This window comes from Aureococcus anophagefferens (genome assembly GCF_000186865.1).
Source record: "Aureococcus anophagefferens unplaced genomic scaffold AURANscaffold_1, whole genome shotgun sequence".
Taxonomy (NCBI): Eukaryota; class Pelagophyceae; order Pelagomonadales; family Pelagomonadaceae; genus Aureococcus; species Aureococcus anophagefferens.
This window is the reverse complement of record NW_008705561.1, coordinates 722,515-743,725: the sequence shown is the minus strand read 5'-3', so window position 1 is coordinate 743,725 and position 21,211 is coordinate 722,515. Positions and strand designations below refer to the sequence as shown.

Below are 21,211 nucleotides of genomic sequence, written 5' to 3'. Positions count from 1 at the left end.
CCAAAATACGAAAATGTCGACTTAAAATGCGGATTTTATTCTAAATTGCGCAACTCTCTCGCGTTTGGGGTTGCCTTTTGTCCAACGCGTCCAGCGATACCGGGCTGACGACCGGAGGAGGCCGCCTTGAGGTTCTATACCAACATCCGACCCCTGGCGGACCCCTGCTGAGCCAGGAAACTGGGGAATCTGGCCGGGGGTTCTGGGGATTTGGGCCAGTTGGGGGCTCCGGTAGGGGTCGGATGTTGGCATAGGACCTCAAGGCGGCCTCCTCCGGTCGTCAGCCCGGTATCGCTGGACGCGTTGGACAAAAGGCAGCCCCAAACACGAGAGAGTTGCGCAATGTTAGAATAAAATCCGCATTTTAAGTCGACATTTTCGTATTTTGGCCCAGTCTGGGTGCGTAGATGCCCGGAACTGCTCCGAATAGACCCCTCGATGGTGAATCTACCGGTCTCGATCCCAAGGAACATGTTAGTTGCAACTCTCGAGGCCGGCACTTCCACTTTAGCCGACCCGGTTCGCCGAAAATATGCCTATTTTACGGCCGCTCGATGGGCCTCGAAACAAAGAATACGGCTTTTCGGGCACTTCTGGTGCCAAAAACCTATGGCTAGATGGCATCACGGACAGCCCCGTCGACGGAACCAACCTCCTAGAGCCCACGGTCGAAGCCTCTCGACTCAAAACTGCCGCCGTAGGGCCGGTTCCGTGCCTCGAGAACCGCCTCGTACTCGATTCGGGGCCCCGCCGACCCGTAGGTGGTCGAGATTCCTGTGTTATTTGGTGCGGCTAGTCGCCCACGCCCCCGGGGGGCTTCGATCCGCCGAGAGAACGAGGAGAGACGACTCGAAACGACCGACGTGGCATCGGTTCGGAGCCCGGAGATACGGCCCGTTCGCGAATACGGGCCCTGCCGGTCCGTAGACGGTCGGGGTTCCCGCGTCTTTTTGTGCGGCGAGTCGCCCACGCCCCCGGGGGGCTCCGATCCGTCGAAAGAACGAGAAGAGACGACTCAAAACGACCGACGTGGCATCGGTTCGGAGCCCGGAGATACCGCCCGTTCGCGAGTACGGGCCCCGCCGGTCCGTAGACGGTCGGGGTTCCTGCGTCTTTTTGTGCGGCGAGTCGCCCCTGCCCCCCGGGGGCTCCGACCCGTCGAAAGAACGAGAAGAGACGACTCAAAACGACCGACGTGGCATCGGTCCGGAGCCCGGACCGCGCGAACCGCACCAGCCTAACCGAAAATCGGTCGCTAGCCCGGCTGGGCTCCGGCCGGCGGGCCTGCGGCCCGCCGGCCGGAGATTTTGGCCCGGTTGGCCTGCCGGCCGGTGGGCCGCCGGGGAACCGAGGAGCTGGCGGGTCTGCCGGCGCAAAACCCGGCTGGCTGGCTGGCCGCAAACCCCCCGGCTGGCGGGGCACGGTTCTCTAGCGAGCTCCTCAGGCCTCAGCTGTGCTCCGCCGGCGCGCCACCGGCGTCGTCGCGCCGCGTCGTCGCCGCGTGCTGCAGCCGCTGCAGCAATGGGCTCGAGTCCCGACTACTCGAAGAGCAAAGCCCGATCCGTGCAGCCGTCGCGCTTCCCCGCCGACGACGGATGGCTCGACCGCTGCGACAAGGCCGCCACGCGCCTCGTCTCCTCCATGTCCCTGCCTCTCATCGTCGAATGCGCCATCTCCTGCCCCGGCTGCTTCTTCGGCATGCCGGCGTTCTTGCTCGTCGGCCCGACGATCGTCGACTGCCTCGTCGACGGCGCCGCGCCGTGGCTCGCGGTCGCGGCGACGTCGGCGCTCGCGGGCGTCTGGCTCGCCGGCGTGCACCCGGCCGTGGAGCACAAGGACGCGCTCGCCGCGCTCTACTCGCCTTATGTGATGACGACGGCGCCCGTCTTCGGCGCGCTCCTGAGCGGGAGCGTCGCGCGCTACGCGATCACGCTCTGGCTTTGTGGCATGGTCCCCGTCGTGGGCCTCAAGCGCGTCGCGCGGCGCCGCCGGCCCGTGACGTTCCCCTACGCCGATACGGAGGCGAAGAAGCTGCCGCGCATCGCGCGGTCGCTGCGCGCGTCGGACCCGAACGCGAGCTTCCCGTCCGGCGACGTCGCCGGAGCGACGGCGTTCTGCCTCGCGCTGCTGCCGACGCGTCCGGGCGTCGCCGCCGCCTGCGTCGCCTTGTCCGCCTTCGGGAGGCTTTTTTACCACGCGCACCACGTCGTCGACGTCGTTTTTGGCGCGTGCATCACCGCGGCCGCGCACTTTGCGCTCGGCGCCGCGGGGATCGAGCCCGCGTCGACGCTGTGGTGGACGCCCGTCGCCGCGGAGGCCGCCGCGCTGCCGATGATGAAGCTCCTCTCGACCTGGGAGAATAAGGAGCACTAGGTTTTTACTCGGGCGCCGCCGCCTCCTCCTTCGGGCACGGCCGGCACTCGTAGCGGTGGCGGTTCCAGTCCGCGGCCTGGCAGTCGCGGTCGCAGTAGGTGACGTCCTTGCACCGCCCGCACTTCTTCGGCTTCTCGCAGGGCTTCATGCAGTTGAGGCAGCGGCCCGGCGCGCAGAGCGCCGCGAGGCACGCGCAGGGGATCCGCGGCTTGAGCCACGCGACGAGGGCGCGGTCGGACGTCGTCGCCCGGAGCGCGTCGACGAGCGGCCGCACGCGCGCCCGGGCGTCGGGCGCCGCGGACTTGAGGTCCGCTCGCATGTTTTCCATCCCGAGCTCCGCCGCGACGCCCGCGAACGCGCCGAGGCGACCGAAGAAGCGGGCGGTCGTGGCCTCGCCGAAGTAGAGCGCGTCGACGGCGCAGGAGAAGCAGACCGCGGGTACGTCTTTCGTCAATAAGTCGCGCTCCTTCGCCGGCGCCCAGTACTCGAACAGAGCTTCCAGCTCGGCCGCCGCGACGCCCGTCAGGTCGGCGTCGTAGTCCGCCGCGCCGCCCCGGCCGCCGAGGGGCGTCTCCTCGAAGTGGCGGCGCCGCGCCTCGACGAGGCGCTGCTCGCAGGCCTGCGCGGCTTTGCAGAATTCCTCCGCGCCGTCGGGGCTCTCCGGGCCGCCGTGGCCGCACTGGTTGTCGTAGCCCTCGTCGTTGACCAGGGCGAAGATGCGCGGTACTTCGCTCGTCTCGAGGGCGCGCGCGCGCGTGATATTGTCGAACCAGGCCATGTGAGTGTCGCGGCGAGGCTTGTGGCAGTTGTTGCTCCGCGGCGGTCGCGGCCGGCGCGTCGGTGTTTTGGCCGGTGCTTGGGCGTCGAGGCGCGCAAGGCGAGGCAGGCGGCGGCGCTCTCGGGCTGCTCCTTGGGGGCGGAGGCGCGCGCGGCGACGACGGCGGCCGTGGTTGATGAGGTCGCTCTTCCCACAGTGATGGTGGCGATGGGCCCGACTTGTTGAGCCTCGAGAACGTCGATGCGTCGGCTCGTCATGGCCTTCCTGTGCTGCGCGCGCGCCGCGACATCTCTACGAAGCGCTACGAGCCTTGCGCGCGCGCCGCGCATCGGCACGGCGCGCTACGCGAGCGCGCAGCGGGTCGGGACGGTGCTCATCCGCAACACGCAGCGCTCCATCCCCATCGACGTCGACGCCGTCGAGAGCGTGACGCGCGCGCTGCTCGAGCGGTTGCGCTGCTCCGAGTTCGACGTGGGCATATGGCTGACGACGGACGCGACGATCCGCAAGTACAACACGCGGTTCCGCGGCATGCGCAAGTCGACCGACATCCTCTCGTTCCCGTTCCACGACGAGCTGGCGCCCGGCGCGCTGCCCGACGCCGTGGACCGCGACGACGAGGACGACCTGAATCTGGGCGACATGGTCGTCTCCGTGCCCTACGTGCGGCGCCGCGCGGAGAAGGACGGCGGCCGGGACCACGCGCCCGGCCGCGGCGTCGCCGCGGCGATGGCGCCCGTGGCCGACGTCGAGGAGCGCATCCACATGCTCCTCGTCCACGGCCTCTGCCACCTCCTCAACTACGACCACGAGACCGACGACGAGTTCGAGGACATGGTCGCGCTCGAGGACGAGCTCCTCGAAACGTACCGCGACTGGCGGCAGCGGAGACGATAAGTGGAGACGCGACTATCTTTACTGGGGATGGTGGCGTGCTAGCTGTACCTGTGCGCCGCGGGGACTTGCCGGGCGATGCCGAGATGCTGAGCCAATGCTGAGCCTAGATGCTGAGCCCCGGCCTTCGTCTTCTAGCGGCGCCTCGACGCGACCTGCGACTGCTCCGACGACGCCGGCGCCGGGAGGCGGCGCGGGCGGTTTTAACCTCCTATACCCCGGTCCCCCCGCTGTTGTTGTTGCCGATGTCAATGAAGATGGTCAGGACGATCATGAGACACTAGTGACTTACAGGGTCGGCGCGGGGCAGACCGTGCACGTCTCCTCGTGGTCCTCGAGGCGCTCCTTGGCCTGCGCGCGCGCGCTGGCCCTTGCGGATGGCCTTGAACTTCTTCCCGCACTTGCAGCACTTGAGCTGGGCGCTCACCATCGCCTTCTGATCCTCCGCGGACGCCGCGCGGAACTCCGCGAGGGCCGCGGCGGCCTCTTCGGCGGTGTCGTAGTGGACCACGCGGCCGAAGGAGCGCAGGGAGACCTGGCCGGACGCATGTCGGAAGTACGTAGAGAACTTGCCGTCCTCGCGCTTCGCGACGCCCACGGGCAGCGTCGGCGGCGTGCGCTCCTTCATGCCGGCGAGCGCGCGCGCCTGCTCCAGGCGCGCGACGACGGTGGCGAGGTCCGCCGAGGGCGTGTTGTCGAAGTCCGCGCCGGCCTCGAGGGCGATGTGGCCACGGATGGCGTAGCGGCCCTCGGTCCTGCGCTCGATGCCCGGCGGCACGTCGACCGTCGCGTCGTGGCTCTCCTCGACGCGCGCCGCGTGGAGGACGCGCTTCGAGTCGGCGATGGCACGCCGCTTTTCCTGCAGCGCGATGAGCGACTCGACGTGCTCGTCCTCGTCGTACTTGAGCGGGACGCGCTCGCCGGACGCGACGTCGGCGCAGTACTTCTTCTGGCGCTCGCGCTCGGCCTGGATCTCGTCGCCGGAGAGGTGCCGCCGCTTCCCCGTGGTCGTGTCGACGCCCGTGCGGCCGTTCTTCAGCACGTGCTGGTCGTAGCGCGCGCGCTCGCGCCGGTCCTCGATGACGATGGAGAGGTGGTGTTCGAACTCCTTCACCAAATCGGGCAGCGACGCGCCGCGGCTCGACGCCAGCGACGCCAGCGCCGTCGTCTGCGCGGCCTCGCCGAAGGACACCTCGCCGCGGAGGACCTTGAGGCTCTCCTCCTGGACCTCGAGGACGGCCGCCTCGACCGCGTCCATGTTGTTGAACTCCTTGAAGAGGTCGTCGTCGGACTTGAACAGGTCCGGCGCGATGAGGTCGATGAGGTGGCGCGCCTTCGCGTAGTAGGACTGCATCAACGCGTCCAGCTGCGCGGCCGGCGTGCCGTTCGCCGGCTGCTTGCGCTGGCGCAAGGCGGCGATCTCGAGCCCGACGCGGCGAAGCGCGGCCTTGCTCTCCGCGAGCTCCTTCCCGCCTTTCGCGGGTTCGGTGGTCAGGCGCCGCGGCGTCGCGCGCTGGCGCTGCGGCACGAGCGGCTGCTTGAGCACCGACATGATGGCACGACCCGACGGCGGAAGAGGCTGCGCGCGCTGAGAGCCGGACGATGACCCCGGCGCTATATGCAACGAAAACTTCATCATTGTGATTATCTGCGATATGGGCTGCCAAACAAGTGCAAGAAACACCTAACCGAACTGGGCCAATCCTCGGGCAGCGTACGTGCCCTTCGCGATGTCACTGCGCGCTTCTCTGGCGCGATGTCGCTGCGCCTTGTCCGAGATCCAAGTGCGAGGGAATCAGGCAATTTTGCAAACTGGCGAGCGCCACACCAGTCCACACACCCCTAACAACAGCCAACCCCAAGCCACCGTTAGTAGAACCGCGGCGGCGGCTTGACGACGATCTTCCCGTCGCGGATCTCGTGGGGCGGCTCGCAGTAGATGCCGCGCTGGCGCTGCTTGACGGCCTTCCGCGAGAGCAGCAGGCAGTCGTTCTTCGCACAGTCGCGCGCCGCCGCGTGGATCGCCGCATCGTGGCGCCGGTCCTGAAACACATTCGCGAGCTTGTCCCGGAGGCCCGGGACCCGCGTGCCCTCGGGGATCTGGTGGAGCAGCGCGCCGACGTCGAGCGACGACGATCCGGCGTCGTCGAGGAGCTCCCCGAGGAACCGCGCGTCGCGGAGCGCGTGGCGGATGAGCGTGGACCACAAGCTCCGGTCGTGTGCCTCGACGAAGCGCACGGCGCGCTTCACGGAGCCGATCTTGTCGAGGAGCAGCGCGAGCGCCTCGGCCGTCTTGCCCGTCTTGCCCAACACCCAGACCATCTCGTCGTAGAGCGGCGCCTCCTGCGCGGCGCAGGCGTCGTAGGCCTCGGTCAACGGCACGAAGGAGCTCCACCGTAGAAAACGGAGCATCTCGCTGTCGTAGTCCGCGCGCGGACCGGCCGACGCGGCGTCGGGGACGGGACCGAGCCGCGCGTAGAGCCGCGCGTGGTCCCCGTGGCGCGCGCGGTGGTCCGCCGACGCGTAGAGATCCGGCAGCCGCGCAAAGCACGTCCGCAGGTACCAGAGCCGCGCGGCGCCGCCGTCCTCTTCCCGCGCGAGCTGGTCGTCGACGTCGCCCAGCGGGAACTCGTCGACGTGCTTCACGAGCAGATCCGCGGCCCGCTCCTCCGAGAAGGCGCGGAGCGTCGCGACGCGGTCGCGCACGTCCTCGTACAGGCGCTGCGCCTCGACGAGGTCGAAGACGGCCGACGACTCCGTCACCGCCGACGGGTCGAGCGCGAGGAGGCAGTCGAGGCCGCGCCGCGCCTGGCCGTCGAGCACGTAGAGCTCCGCGACCGTCTCCGCGACGGCGGCCCGCCGCCGCGGCGAGCCGTCGCCCCGGCGGCGCCCCGCGTCGCGCTTCGCGCGCGCGTCGACGCGGACCATCAAGGCGTCGAGCGAGTAGAGCGACTCTCCCTCGAATACTTTCGGGTGGCCCCAGCGCTTCACGGCCGCCAGGAGCGCCGGCGGGTCCGTCTCCAACAGGCGTTCCAGCACCATGTCGTAGACGCTCGGCGCGAGGCGCGGCTCCGCCGTCGGGATGCGCGGCGCGAGCCGCGCGAGCGCGCCGCGGCGGTCGAAGACGAAGATCCAGTACTCCCAGAGCGTCGCCGACGCCCCCAGGAACTGGGGGCACGCCGCCGCCGCCGCCTCGGCCTGGCCCGCGTCCAGCAGCGCGTCCAGATGCGCCTTGACGAGGTCCGGGAGCCGGTGGCGCCGCACGGACGCCGGGAACGCGTTCGCGATGGCTAACGCGTCGCGGAAGCCCGCGTCGTCGCCCCGCTTCAGGCAGAGCTCGATCTGGTCGTCGACGTCGCGGACGCGCGCGAGGACGACGTCCCGCGGCGACACGACGTAGAGCACGGGCGGCGACCCGCGCATGAGCCGGCCGGCCTTCGCCGCGTTCTCGCCGGAGAAGTCGCGCGCGCGGCCGTCCTCGAGGAGGGAAAAGTCCTGGCGCCGCCAGGTCCCGGCGGCGCAGGCGACGTCGTAGGTCGACGCGAGCTGGTAGTCGCCCGCGCCGCAGGCCTCGAAGCCCGCGACGGGGAGCGCCTCGGGCTTCCCGACGACGGCCGCGTCGTCGCGCCGCAGCAGCTGCACCTCCGGCCGCGGCGACGCGCCCTCGCCCTTGCGGTCCTCGTCGCCGTCGGACTCGTCGTCCATGACGAAGCCCAGGACGGCGACGTGGTCGCGGTCGAAGGGCGCCAAACCGCAGAGCACGACGTCCGCGCGCGCGGACAGCGCCACGGCGCCCGCGCATTGGACGTGGGCGCCGAACTCGTCGCTCGCGTCGCCCTCGACGGTCATGTCGACCCGCAGCACGACGTCGGCCCAGCCGATCCAGAGCGAGCTGCCCTCCCAGAAGAGCACGGGAGCGCGCGCGCCGGCGAACTCCGTCTCGGGCGGTTTCACGTGGGCCGCGGGGCTCCCGGAGTCGGCGTGCATGGTCTTGACGCCGTCGTCGGCGGCCCAGGCGACCCAGGCCCCGCCCCATCTCAGCGCGGCCACGGGCGACTTCGCGTCGTCGAGGCTCGTCTTCTTCGATCCCCCTAGCCAGCCCCGGCACTGGCGGCTCACGTCGCCGGACGACGCGCCGGTGATGAAGACCCGCTCGCGCCGGCTCGCGTAGCGCGGGTCCAGCGCCACGCAGCGCAGGGGCGTCGCGTGGTGCTGCGCGTCGACGGCCTCCCACTCGCCCGCGGCCGTCGACGACGCGCCCGCTCTTCTCCCGTGCACGCCGCACGTGCCGTCGTCGGCGCAGGACGCGACGAAGTGGCCGCTCGCGTCCCAGGAGATGCCGCGCACGGCGGCGCCGTGCGCGCGGATCTCGACGCCGCTCCCCGTCGAGCCCTCGAGGCCGTCGAGGAGGCGCAGCGTGCCCGTGCTGCTGCCGACGGCGACGGCGTCGTCGTGCGGCGCGACGCACGTCACCGCCTCGTCCGGGGCGGGCAGCGGGAAGCGGCAGTACTGGAGCATGGTGGTCGTGCTACCGCCGTCTCCGACGAGCGGCCGGCGCCGCTACCGTCGTCTCCGAGCGCCGCCCATGCTCTCGCCTGTCCACTCGAGCCGCCGCCTGTGAGCGGCGCCTGCACGCGATCTAGAGGCTGAGCGCCCGCGCGCGCGCGGACCGCGGCGCGGTCGTCGCCTGACTGGGCCGCGTCGTCGAGCCCGAGCGGCGTCGCCTCGCAGCGCGGCGCCTTTCCAGAGACTCTCTCGCAAAACCGCTCTGAGACGAGAGAGATGGCGAACTCCCACCGCAACGGCGAGCGCGGCTCGGAGTCGCAGCTCTTCCCCCTGGAGGACGACGACGAGGGCGCGGACGTGCTGTCGACGCGCGCCGCCGAGTGGAGCTCGCGCGGCGCCGCGCCGCGGCCGACGCCGGAGTCGCTCCAAGCGCTCTACGCGACGCCCGCGCTGCGGCAGCTGGCCATGCGGACCTGGACGGACAAGTTCGGCGGCGACCCCGACTCGCCCGTGCCGTCCGAGGCGGCGACGGAGGAGGAGGCGCCGGCGCGGCGCGGCGCGGCCGCGCTCTTCGGAGCGGTGCTCGACGACGAGAGCGACGGCGAGCCCCCGCGGGAGACCGCGGGCTCGTCGCTCGGGTCGTTGGGCAGCCTCGCGCGCGCCGTCGGCGACGAGTCGAGCTGGAGCCGGCGCCTGGACGACGCCGTCGCGACGCGCGCGCGGCAGAACTCCGCGGGCTCCTCGGAGCCCGCGGAGGACGGCGGCGCCGTCTTCAACGAGACGGCCCAGCGCTGGGAGGGCGGGGCGAGCGTCGACCTGTCGGGCTTCGACGACCAGTCCGTCGCGACGGCGGAGACGCCGCGCAACAGCGACGGGTTCCTGAAGCCGCCGCCGCCGTTGCGGGCGTCGTCGCCGGCGAAATCCGCGCGGCGCCGCGCGTCGAGCCTCGAGGAGCGCGCGCGGCCGCCGGCGGTCGTGTGCCCCGCGCTGCTCAAGGAATATCGCGACGCCGAGAAGCGCCACGACCGCGAGATCAAGCGGTTCTTGCGGGGCGGCGGCGACGGCGACGAGGCGGACGACGTCCCCCGCGCGCTGGCGTCCTTGGGCCTCGACAACAACTCGCGGGCCGTGACGCGCTTGGCGCGGCCGACGGCGTCCGCGGCGCGGCGAGCGTCCGTCGTCGTGGCCCACGTGATCCCGGGCCACGTCCGCGACGTCAACGACTGGCTGCGCGGCGGCGCGCCCGCGCGGACCCTCGAGCTCGGGGAGCGAGCGGGGGGGCTGCGACGGGACGTGGAGCGGCGGCGATGACAGTAATATGGGCGCTTGGTTTGGATGGGGTCTGGTCGGGGATGGTGGCGGACGGGTCGAAGGCCGGAGCTAGTCCGGAGCTCTCACGCCGGGATCGTCTCTTTTGTCCGACCAATGAGAACCCCCGGCAACTCCGATCGTGATTCCGCGCGAGTGCTCTGCGGACGCGCCGGGAACGAGCTCGTCGGACCTCTACGATTGCCAACCACACCGCACCAGCCCGGCTGCAAATCCACACACGATGATCGCCTCGTCCATGTCCTTCGACGACGTGCAGGCACCGCAGCCCTGCGTGCGCCGCAATAGCGCGACGCAGCAAGCCCAACCCCTCGACCTCTCGCATTTGTTCGGCTACGCCGCGCCGCCCACGCCGCCGGGCCAGCCGCGCGTCGAGATCATCAGCCACACCTACAGCGCCGCCCAGGAGGCGTACAACAGCGCGCGCGGCCACGACGACGGCGCGACGTTCTACAAGGACGCGACGCCGCGATCCGACCACCACCTCAAGGTGTCGGTCCGCGTGCCCGGCGTCGCGTACGCGGTCCCGATCCGCCTGGCCATGTGCTACGCCGAGGACGGCTCGGAGGTGAGCGCCCAGGACGCGACGAGCCTCAAGATCCTCGGCGACGGCCGCAAGCAGTACGTCGTGCCCGCGGGCGGCGTCGTCAACTTCTCGTACCGCTTCGAGCTCGGGTCCTTCCGCCGCGCGGACCGCAAGTTCTGCGTGAAGATCTCGGCCGACGCGCGCGACGGCCTGCCGCTCGCGCACGCCGCGGCCATCGGGCCGGCGCTCACGCCGGGCGTCCTCGTGCTCTCGAAGAAGAAGCTCGAGCCGGACCACCCCGAGTTCGCGCGCGAGGCGTCGCTCAAGCGCAAGCGCGACGGCGTCGCCGAGGACGCCTCCGACGACGTGCTGACGAAGGTGCTCCACCGCCTCGAGTCCCTCGAGCGCGCGGTCACGAAGCTGTCGGACGCGCTCGGCGAGGCGAGCCCGGGCCACCCGCTCCTCCTGCGCGACGGCTCCCGCGACTCCGCGCGGGCGATCACGCGGGACCCGTCCCGCGAGCCCTCCCGGGCGCCGTCCCCCACGCCCATGGCGCGCTTCGAGCGCCAGCGCAGCATCTCCCCGAACGACCAGATCGCCGCCGCGCACCTCGCGGCCTTCTAAGCATGGTTCCCCCCATCTCCTCTGTGTGTTGTCTAAGCCCAATGACGTCGGACCCTAACTCCCCTTAGCCTCCGCGCCCGCGTCCGCGTCGTGCGCGTGGACGGCCTCCTCGACGGCCTGCTTCGTCTCGTCGTCGCGGCGCGAGGGCCAGAAGACCTCGTAGGGCTGGCCCGCGTCGGACATGGTCGCGCGGATGCAGCCCTGGACGGCCAGCGCGCTGACGACGGCGCGCCACTCGTCCTCGTTGCGGCGCCAGCCCGAGACCTTGAGCAGTTTCAACAACTTCTTGACGTGGCACGGCATCGCGTCGCCGCCCTCGCGCCGGTCGTAGAGCACCATGACCAGGATCCAGTCCATGCGCATCTTCTCGTGGCCCGTGAAGAGGGACCCGTCCGTGCCCGCGGACCGCCGCTTCGGCGGGCCCAGCCGAAACGTGTCGCCGAACTGGAAGCCGCTGTGGAGGTCCACCTGCATGCCGCCGCCGCCGGCGGACGCGAACGACCGCGTGCCGTCGCCGTGCAGCAGCGCCTGCGTCTCCCGGTTCAGCGCGTCCCGCGGACTCAGGTCCTCCTCGTCGCTCGACGCGTCCTCGGACGTCTTGACCTCGACCGCGCGCGCGATCGTCGCGCGCAGCGCCGCGAACGCCGGCTTCGCCTCCGCGTCCGCGACCGCGCGCGCGAGGGCCGCCACGGCCACGAGGCCGTCCTCGTCCTTGGGCGCGGCGCGGACGACGGCCCGGAACTCCTCGAGGGGCTCGCCCTCGAGGTGCGCGTAGCTCTCCAGCGCCTTGACGGCCTGGATCTCCGTGAGTCCCGCCGCGTCGCCGATGTCCAACGCCTCGAAGATCTCGACCATGTGGGCGATCTCGATCGCCGTCTCCTCGGCGGTCTTCGCGGGGACGGCGGGCGCCGCGACAGCGACGGGCCGCGCGTCGTCGTTTCCGGGAGCCGCCGCGTCGTCGTCGTCGTCGTCGTCGGGGTCGTCCGCGTCGAGCGTCGTCACGCCCCCGAGCGCGGCCGCGTCGATGGTGAGCGCCGCGCCGCCGCGCTGGAGGAGGCTCAAGCGCGACGACAGCGCCGCCGCCGCCGCCGTCGCCTCGCCGTCGCTGTCGTCGTCGTCGTCGTCGGCCGCCGCGTGGACCTTGGCGCCGCCGATGCGGCTCTTGGACCGGCGCTTCACGGTGGACCGGCCCTTGGCCGCGCTCGACTTGCGGCCCTTCGCGTCGCCGTCGCCCCTGCCGGGCGCGTCGGGCCCGCCCGCGCGCGGCGTCGACTGGCGGCTCGGCGCCTTCTCGGCCTTCGACGGCCGGCGCTCGCCTGGGCAGGACAAGAGATATTCAACGTCGCTTCAACGTGAGTGTTCCGCGCGCGCGCGTCCCGGAAAAAGCATCCACGCTTCGAGACGGTTCCAAGAGATGATCGCTCGTCCAAAAATCAGCCAAAACGAGTGGAAAACGGCCGAGATATGAGGCTTTGAAGTTTGGAATTTCGCTCTCTTGTCCTGCCCTGGCGCTCGCGCGGCGCGGCCGCGGGCGGCGGGCCCTTGGGCGGGCCCTTGAGCACGTAGCGGAAGATGGCGTTCCAGCCCGCGGGCCGCGACTGGGACACGGCCACGAGGAACTCGTCGAAGTCCAGGACGCCGTTGCCGTCGAGGTCCGCGACCTTGAGCACGCGCGCGGCCTCCTTCGCCGTCGCCTTGGCCCCGAGGCGCTTCAGGCAGGCCTGCATCTCGGTCTTGTCGATGAAGCCGCTCCGGTCCTCGTCGATCTCCCGGAAGACGGCCTCGTACTTCTTGATCTGGTCGCCCGTCAGCCCCGAGCGCGCGTCCGGGATCGCCACCTTCTTCTCGACCTTCCCGCTGCCCTCCTGGAGCCAGCCGACCCACCAGAGCTGCCAGCGCTTCGTCGAGGCGCGCTTCGCGATCATGACCTCGTAGAAGGCCTCGAGCGTGAGGAACTTGGCGCAGCCCGCGTCCTTGATCATCTGCTTCGCGTCCGCGGCCGCGGCCTTGATCTCCAGGTCCGCGAGGGCCGCGACGATCTCCGCCGGCGCGACCTTGCCGTCGCCGTCGCTGTCCATGCCCACGAAGACGCTCCGGTAGAAGTTCGTCTGGTCGCCGCTCAGCGAGCCGAACGCCTCGCACGGCGGCAGCGCCGCGGCCTTCTCGCCGAAGACGGGCAGCCAGCTCCGCCACCAGCTCCCCGCGTTCTTCTTCAGCCGCGACGTCGCGATGACCTCGAGGAATTCCTCAAAGTCCAGGGCGCCGCTCTTGTCCGCGTCCGCGTCCTCCATCAGCTTCGACGCCTGCGCTTCGGAGATCTTCGCGTGGGCGCTCAGCACCTTGTAGATCTCCTCCTGGTCCAGCGTGCCGCTCTGGTCGAGGTCCGCGGCGGCGAAGCTCCGCCGCAGCTCCTCGATCTCCTCGCCCTTGAGCTCCACGCTGTGGGATTTCAGCGTGAAGCGCCGGCTCAGGCTCTTCATCAGCGGGTTGAACTTCGTCACCGTCGACCTAGGTTGCGTCGTCGTGGCGTCGCTACACTACCCTTCGACGCGGCGCGACGCGCGACCACCAGCTCTGGGGCACGAGCTTGCGGTGCACGGCGTCGACGTACTCCTGGGCCGAGACCATGCCGTTGCCGTCCGCGTCGCAGAGCTTGACGACCTCCTCGACGCGCTCGAGCGTCGCCTCGACGCCGCTCCGCTGCAGCGCCGCGAAGATCTCTGCGACGGGGGAAATAGGGTGCGTGCCGCGCCGCGCGCGAGGCGGCGCGCACCCTGGGCCGTGAGCTCGCCGTCGCTGTCCGTGTCCATGTCGCGGAACGCCTTGAGCACGGCCTGCTGCTCGTCCGACAGGCCGGAGAGGTCGTCGAAGGCGACCGACTTGGCCATGCTCGCCGGCGGCGCCCGCGCCGGCCGCGCGAACAACCGGACGTCGACCAGCCCAGCGTCGGCCGAGGCGCTGGAAACTAGTCAACTTGCATTTTGTATCCGCTCGGTCTGGGGCAGCCTCGCCGCGGCTTAGGTTGCTCGATCCAGAACTGTGCGCGCCGCTGCCACCATGCTTCCGGTCGTCATCATCCTCAAAAGCGCCTCCATCGCGACGGTGGAGCGCGTCCACGACCTCGCGGTCAAGCTTCCGCTGCTGCTCTCCACCTACGAAGCGTTTGTTTTTCATGTATGTGCTTTGCTACGTCCCGTTTGGGTTTTTCCTGTTTTTTAAGATCATGACGGGCCACAGCGCCAACACGGATCCCCGCGACAGCTCCGCGACGGTCTGCTCCGTGTCGCCCCTCGCCAAGCGGCTCATGGCCTGCCACAACAACCTGCTCGAGGGCTACCCGTTCTTCGCCGCGGCCGCGCTCGCGGCGACGCAGGCGGGCGTGGCGAAGGACGTCATCGGCGAGTTCGCGAGCGTTATTGTCGCGGCCCGCGTCGCCTACACGTTCTTCTACGCCGCCGGCATCAACGAGGCCATCGCCGGGCTCCGCACGGTCTCGTGGTTGATGGTCATCGCAACGAACGGCGCGCTCTTCCTCCTCGCGGCCGAGGAGAAGGTCACGGGCAAGAAGCGCAAGTAGGCCGACGACCCTGACGCGCGGACTGCCAGGGAGGGGGCGTCGACCTCGTCTCCTTGAGTTTCTTATGTCCTGGGCGCGCTCTCGAGCTAGGCGAGCAGGGGCGCGACCGTGTCCGGGAAGAGTGCGGCGAAGGCGATCATGGCCGTCGCGTAGAGGCCCGTGAGCCAGAGTTGCGTGCGGAGCAGGTCGAGGTCGAGCGCGTAGACGACGGGGTAGGCGACGCGGATGCCGAGGAAGAGCGTCGCGAGCTTCGCGAAGAGGTCCTCCGCGAGGCCGCACTCCTTGGCGACGAACCACGCCGCGAGCATGCCGATCGTCGCCTCCCAGGTGTTGTACTGCGCCGCCTGGACGCGCTCGATCCAGGCCGGGTTGCCCGCGGCGACGATGGCGCCGGGCGCCTTCTGCGAGCGGCTGCGCTGGCTCTCGTAGCCGTTCGGCGCGACGGCCGAGAGCGCCTCGAGCGCGACGATGGCGATGACCACGGCCAGGAGCGGCATGATCGCCGCGACGAGGAACGGCACCTTGGCGGCGGGCACGGGCATCGCCGCGACGGCCGCGGCGCCGACGTCGCCCTTGCAGAAGCCGGCGACGCTTGCGTGCGCCAGGCCCAGCATGACCGGGAAGAACGCGTTGAGCTTGAGGAAGCCGCAATCGGCGAAGCTCAAGCCCGCGGCGCGGAACGCGTCGCCGATGCCCATGGTTAGCGGTCGAAGGCGGTCGTAGAGGCGAGGAAGGCAGATCGAGCAAGCACGAGGCCGAGGGGGGCAAATTAAGCAAGCCACTTGAATCGAGACTTTTCGACCGAGTCAACTTGACGTCATCTTGCACTCCGAAGTCACCCCCCACTTTCGCCGCAGAAGCCCTTAGATGGCCTCGATCTCCTGCATGGAGAGCCCCTCGTAGCACGTGAGGCCGTCGGAGTTCTTCGGGCGGTCGTCCGCGCCCTTGGACTTGAGGTACTCGGCGATGTCCTCGAAGCCGTAGGCGTAGGCGTAGTGGAGCACGGTCTGCCCGTTGTTGTTGGGCAGGTTGATGTTCGCGCCGCGGCGCAGCGTGAGCTTCGCGATGCGCTTGTTGCCGTTCTGCACGGCCACGGAGAGGAGCGTGTTGCCGAGCTCGTCCTGGTAGTCGATGGGCAGGAGCCAGTCGGGCTGGTTCATCGCGTTCTCGATCTCCTTGTAGCGGCTGTGCCGCGCCCAGGAGGCGAGCTGCGCGAAGTCGTCGGACATCTTGTTCGCCTGGGCGGCCTCGGCCTCCTGCGCGGCGAGGCCGTGGCGGTCCATGACGTCGATGAACGAGTCGTCGGCCTTGTTCGGCGGGTTGTCCAACACCTGCTCCGCCTTGGCCGACAGGGACCCGATGAACTCGACGGCGAGGGGCTCCTTGCCCGCGCTCCAGGGGTCGAAGCCCACGGCGAGCCAGTCCTCGGCCGCGGGCCGCGGCTTGATCCGGCCGATGGGCCGCGCCTGCGGCAGGTTCGGGATCCAGGGCAGGTAGTCGACCTTGGCCGGGCCGACGTGCGTCGCGTGGATGGCCTTGAAGAAGCCCTCCGGCAGCGGCTCCGCGGACCGCCGCAGGAGAGACCCGTCGGACTTGGACGACCCGACGAAGAGCTGCGACTCCGCCTCGCCGAGCGCGACGAACGAGTCGCCTAAACCCGCGACGCCGTGCGTGTCGTAGCCCCGCGCCATGGCCTCCCGCTCCGCCAGCAGCTCGGGGTACGCGACGACGGGCACCGTGTTCTCGATGTCGGACTTGCGGTCCCCTAAAAACACGATTGGCTGCGGCAGCTCCTCGTCGGGCGGCGGGCTCAGCTCGACCTTGTCGACGCCCTGGAAGATGTCCGTCGTCGACAGGGGCGCCGCGCCGTCGCTCCGCGCCTGGGCCCGCGCGGCGACCTCGTCCTCGTGGGGGAGCGTGTCCAGCTCCGGGTTCTCCGTCGTCGGGTCGGGCACGCCGATGGGCAGGCCGAGCGACTCGGCCCGGGCCTGGACGCGCCGCGCGCCCGCGACGGCCTTGGCGTCCATGCGGCCCTCGGGCCCCACGTCCTCGACCTCGGAAAAGTCCTCGGGCGGCGGCGTCCGCGACCGGCTCGGCGAGCCCGCGGTTTTGGGCGGCGACGCCGGGAAGCCCGGCGTTGCGGGCTCCGCGACCGCGAAGAGCGGGTTGTTCGCGCCGAGGCCCATGCCCAGGCCGACGGCGGCCTTGAGCAGCGCGGAGACGTCGCCGCCGCTCTGCATCGCGGGCAGCAGCGCCGCGGCCACCGCGGACGCCATCGTCTCCGCCGCGGCCGCGGCCGCGGGCGTCGGGCCGCCGCGCGCCGGCGACCGCGCGTCGAGGGACTCGTCCGACGCGTTCGTCGTGAAGGACACGGCCGTCCGCGCCCGCTCCGTCCCCGACGTCGACGGCCGGCTCGCGCCCGTGCCTGGCCGGCCGCCGAGGGGCAGCGCGGGCACGGCCGGCGCGGCGCCCGGCGTCGGCGGCTTCCGCTCCTCGACGTGGCCCTTCTCCGTCGCGCGGCCCGAGGCGTCGAGGCCCGCCGACGGCCCCTTCTTGATGTTGCGGTTCTTCGCCGACAGCTCCTCGAGGCTCATGCGCTTCTGGACCTTGACGTCCTCGCGCGACTCCGGCGGCGGCAGCTTGCCCTTGTCGCGCTGCGTCTCGATGTCGTAGGCGACGTTGCCCCGCCGCGTCTCCAGTTCCTCGGAATCCTCGTGGTGCTTCAGAATCAGGGACCGCACCTCGTGCGTGGGCCGCTGGATGCCCGCCCACTTGGGGTCGCGCGCGTTGTCCTTGTGGTCCACGCGGACGCCGCCCTCCATGACGCTGAGTTTTTCGCAGTCCGCCAGGGGCCGCTCCCAGAAGGTCTCGCCCGTGCGCCGGTTGTACCAGTAGGCGATGCCGTCGTCCGTGCGGAACTCCTCGTAGTGGTTCCGCTGCACGAAACCCCACGACCGGTAGATCAGCGACACGAACTGGCCCATGGGCGCCGCGCGGTCGCAGCCGTGCATGAACTGGCCGCACTGCTGGACGCCCAGGTTCGTGAAGACCTGCTCCTTGTTCGGCGAGCAGTGGTCCACCAGGAGCAGGTGGTAAAAATCCAGCGTCGTGTTGTTCCGCGACGACGGCTCGCAAAACGGATAACTGTGGTCGACGTGCGTCGTCGTCGTCGTGTTCGCCGCGGGCATGTTCGGCGCGGCGATCTCCGTCGACGGCGTGAAGGACTGGAGCTCCGTCGTCGTCAAAACGATGAACTCGAAGCCCGCGGCGTGCGCGGACGTCCGGAACCCCAGGTCGTGCTCCTCGCCCGTCTGCGACGGCCGGTTCAGCCCAAAGTAGTGGCGGTCGCCGCGCAGCACGGGCGTCGCGATGCAGACCGTCGGCGAGATGCGGTTGTTCAAGCGGTGCTGGAGCTCGCGCTCGACGAAGTGCTGCGTCACGGGCGGGCAGTCGTAGGTCTCGAAGGACGCCGTGATCTCGGGGGAGACCTCCGAAACAATAGCCTGGCGCTCCATGACCGTGAAGTTGCCGAACTGGGGCGGGATGACCGCCTGGACGAGCTGGTAGACCGTCAGCTCCGCGGCCAAGCCGCCGACGGCTTTGTTGCCCGGCGTCGGCTTGCGGGAGAAGGTCGCGAACTTGACCGTGTGGGGGCTCGGGTACTTGGTGCGGCGCAGCAGCTCCATGCCCGGCACGGGGCTCAGCGTGTGGATCTGCGCCGCGGCCGCGTTGACGGCGTCGCGCGACACGGCGCCGGACAGGCGCTCGAACCACGCCGCGATGTGGTCCTCGGGGATGTTGTTGTTGCGCGCGAGCACGGACCCCTCGAAGCTGTAGTCCGGCTCGGGCATGGGGATGGTCCGCGGCGCCGGGAGGTTGTAGACGACGGGCTCGAAGAGCTTCACGGGGAACGGCACGGGCGGCGACCGGATGTAGGAGTAGTGCTCGTCGTCCGCGCGGGCCTTGGCCAGATAGACGGCGGCGCCCGTGCGCTCCGGCAGCGACGTGCCCGTCACGGGGCCCAAAGGCCGCAGCGCGGCCGTCTTCCGCGTGTACGACTTGACGAACGAGTGGTTCATCAGCGAATTCCGCAGCTGGAGCATCTTGCCGCTCTGGGCCGCGCCCTCGACCTTGATGTGGCCGCACCGCAGCTCCTCCACCAAGCTCAAGATCCACGTGCGCTGGTGCAGCTTGCGCCGCATGGTGAAGTTGCACCGCGCGACGTGGTGGAAGACGGCCCGGTAGATGGGGTGCTTCTGCTCCACCGTCGCGACAAAAGTCTTGCGCTCCTGGTCGTAGCGCAGCGAGCTCACGGACTTTTGGAAGAGCTCCTGGATCTCCTCGGACCGGTAGCGCCGCTCTAAAATGGCGAGGTCCCAGTTCTGGCACATGAGCGAGCTCTCCGACGCGGACTTGAGTTTGGCCTCGTCCTCGTCCGCGTGGAGCGCGCAGTGGCGCTTGCCGCTGGACCAGCAGTTGAAGCAGATCTTCGACGGGATCTGCTTCGTCCAGCCCGCGCCCGGGTCCTCGCGCTCCGCGTCCGACTGCTTGAGCAGCTCGAAGGGGTCGTCCGTCTTCGTCGCGTCGATTTCGTCGATGTCGAAGCCGTCGTGCGTGATGTCGCGGATGGCCATGGTCTTGTCCCGGTGCTTGTACTTGCCCTCGAGGCTCCGCTTGCCCTCGATGCGCTGCTTGTTGCTCTCGAGCACGGACACGGCGGCCATCATGGTCTTGTCGGAGCCCATGATCGGCTCGCGCGTGTCCTGGTTGATCGTGCCCGTCTCGACGCTGTAGTCGAGGAACGTCGCCTGGCGCAGCTCGTGGCGCTGGTTCGCCATGAGCGTGTGCACGCTGTCGAACTTGTGCGTGCGCAGCGTCTCCTGGACCGCCTCGCGGAGGCGCACCTTGGACATGGACCCGTCGGGCAGCACGAAGTGGCTGTTGATGCCGCCCTCCTCGACGCCGCCGCGCACGCTCGGGTTCGCGAGGTCGTCGCCCTCGCCGTCGTAGAGCGACGCGCCGGGGCCCGGGGGCAGCGCCGAGACGATGGGCTCCGACGCGGACCGCGAGAGGAGCCCCGTCGCCGCGCGCGACCGGTCGCCGCCGCCTCCCGCGGTGTCCCGGAGGATGCGCCGCGAGTCCGCGAGCGACGACAGGGGGCCGACGTTCGTCTTGCGCATGGCCCGGTGCAGCAGCTCGACCTTGTCGCCCGGCGCGCCGTCGGGCAGGTCCACCTCGACGTACGCGGACGCGAGCTCGCGCGCCTCGGAGAGGCTCGAGCTCGACGGCCGGATGCTCCCGTCGCGGTCGTCGTCGTCGTCGCGCTCCGGAGGCGGGTGCACGGGCGGCAGCGTCACGACCTCGTCGCCACTCGGCACGACGCCCTCCAAAGCGTCGGGCGCGTCCCACTGCGACGTGTGCGTCAGCGTGTTAAAGTACCACGACTCGCCCGTCTCGCGGTCGCAGACCTCGACCCAGCGCTTCTCGATGGCCGCCTGGAGCTCCGACTCGTCGCGCTTCAGGTGGTGCAACCGCCGCCCGATGCGCCCGCGGAAGGCGCGCTGCACGTTCAGCGCGGCCATGTCCTCCTTGAGCCGGTGGCTCCGCGCGGTCTTCTCCGTGGCCGCGTAGGCCTGGGCGACGGCCTGCTCCGCGTTCGCGCGCGCGATGATCGACAGGCGCTTCCGCTCCGAGGCCAGGGCCGCGAGGCGCACGCCGATCTGGGGCACGTAGGAGTCGCTGCCGTCGCGGATCGTCGCCTCCTGGGCGCCGAAGGTGAGCGAGTTGGCCTCGGCGACGGCGCGCGTCGCGTGCGGGTCGGGAGTCGCGGGCGTCGCGGACCGCGTCGTCGCGGAGCTCGCGCGGCCGCTGCCCCGCGTCGACGGCGCGGGCGCGTCCGCCGCCGCCTTCTTCGCGCGCTTGGACACCTTCTCGTCGCCGCCGTCGCTCCGCGCGGAGTTTTGGTTCGACGTCTGCGTGCCGCGCGCCTCGTTGAGCTGCTTCATGAAGCTCGGCGGCTTCTTCGCCAGTTCGTCGCCGCCGCCGCGCGTCACGATGGGCGGGTCGGCCTTGGGCGCGCGCGGGGGCGTCTCGGACGCCGCGCGCTTCGCGCGCCGCTTCTTCGTCGACGGCTGCGACCCGTAGCCGCTGCTCCGCGCGTTCGGGTCGCTCTCCTTCTTCTTCGGCGGCTTCTTCGGCTTGTCGTCGCCGCGGACGCTCGCGAGCAGCTTCTGGGTCTCGAGGTCGAGGTTCTGCAGGTCCTCTGCGGGGGCGGGGGGCGTGAGCGTGAGCGTCGCGCGCGGGGCGGGGCGTTCTCACCCGTCCAGCCGGGCATCGTCGTCGCGAGGGAGTTGTTCGTGCTGCCAAAGTCGGACGCGGAGCTGCCATGGCTCCCGCCGAGGTAGTTCATGGCGGCGTCCTTCTCCAGGAGCGCGCGGATGAGCCGCGGCGCGCCGCGGGCGAGGCGCCAGACGCCGACGCGGTCGTCCTCGTCGGCGAAGTCCTCCTCCGCGGAGTCGACGCTCTACGCCGGGCCCGCCGCCGCGGGGGATCCAGACGCAGCCCCGTAGCGCGCGCCGAGGCCGTTTTGATACGGCAGAGGACA

The 21,211-nt window shown here is 70.5% G+C and overlaps 6 protein-coding genes across 6 annotated transcripts; 1 reads left to right on the top strand and 5 right to left on the bottom strand.

Annotated features, from left to right (window-relative positions):
- Positions 1-2,377: 2,377 nt before the first annotated feature.
- AURANDRAFT_60536 (hypothetical protein) lies at positions 2,378-3,151 on the bottom strand (the record flags this gene model as incomplete). Its single annotated transcript, XM_009034006.1, has 1 exon — positions 2,378-3,151. One exon carries the CDS (start codon positions 3,149-3,151, stop codon positions 2,378-2,380), a length of 774 nt encoding a protein of 257 aa, XP_009032254.1.
- A 255-nt stretch (positions 3,152-3,406) lies between these two features.
- AURANDRAFT_18863 (hypothetical protein) lies at positions 3,407-4,048 on the top strand (the record flags this gene model as incomplete). Its single annotated transcript, XM_009034496.1, has 1 exon — positions 3,407-4,048. One exon carries the CDS (start codon positions 3,407-3,409, stop codon positions 4,046-4,048), a length of 642 nt encoding a protein of 213 aa, XP_009032744.1.
- A 285-nt stretch (positions 4,049-4,333) lies between these two features.
- AURANDRAFT_70506 (hypothetical protein) lies at positions 4,334-8,563 on the bottom strand (the record flags this gene model as incomplete). The annotated part of the gene is made up of 3 exons (XM_009034005.1): positions 4,334-4,396; positions 4,473-5,693; positions 5,942-8,563. 3 exons carry the CDS (start codon positions 8,561-8,563, stop codon positions 4,334-4,336), a joined length of 3,906 nt encoding a protein of 1,301 aa, XP_009032253.1.
- A 4,080-nt stretch (positions 8,564-12,643) lies between these two features.
- AURANDRAFT_16033 (hypothetical protein) lies at positions 12,644-13,510 on the bottom strand (the record flags this gene model as incomplete). Its single annotated transcript, XM_009034004.1, has 2 exons — positions 12,644-12,811; positions 13,205-13,510. Coding segments are annotated over 2 exons (474 nt in total), but the record flags the coding sequence as incomplete, so codon positions are not given.
- A 1,183-nt stretch (positions 13,511-14,693) lies between these two features.
- AURANDRAFT_60533 (expressed protein) lies at positions 14,694-15,305 on the bottom strand (the record flags this gene model as incomplete). The annotated part of the gene is made up of 1 exon (XM_009034003.1): positions 14,694-15,305. The coding sequence occupies one exon, from the start codon at positions 15,303-15,305 to the stop codon at positions 14,694-14,696; it is 612 nt and encodes a 203-aa protein (XP_009032251.1).
- Positions 15,306-15,470: 165 nt separating this feature from the next.
- On the bottom strand, positions 15,471-15,767 carry AURANDRAFT_18401 (hypothetical protein; the record flags this gene model as incomplete). The annotated part of the gene is made up of 1 exon (XM_009034002.1): positions 15,471-15,767. One exon carries the CDS (start codon positions 15,765-15,767, stop codon positions 15,471-15,473), a length of 297 nt encoding a protein of 98 aa, XP_009032250.1.
- Between the last annotated feature and the right edge of the window lie 5,444 nt (positions 15,768-21,211).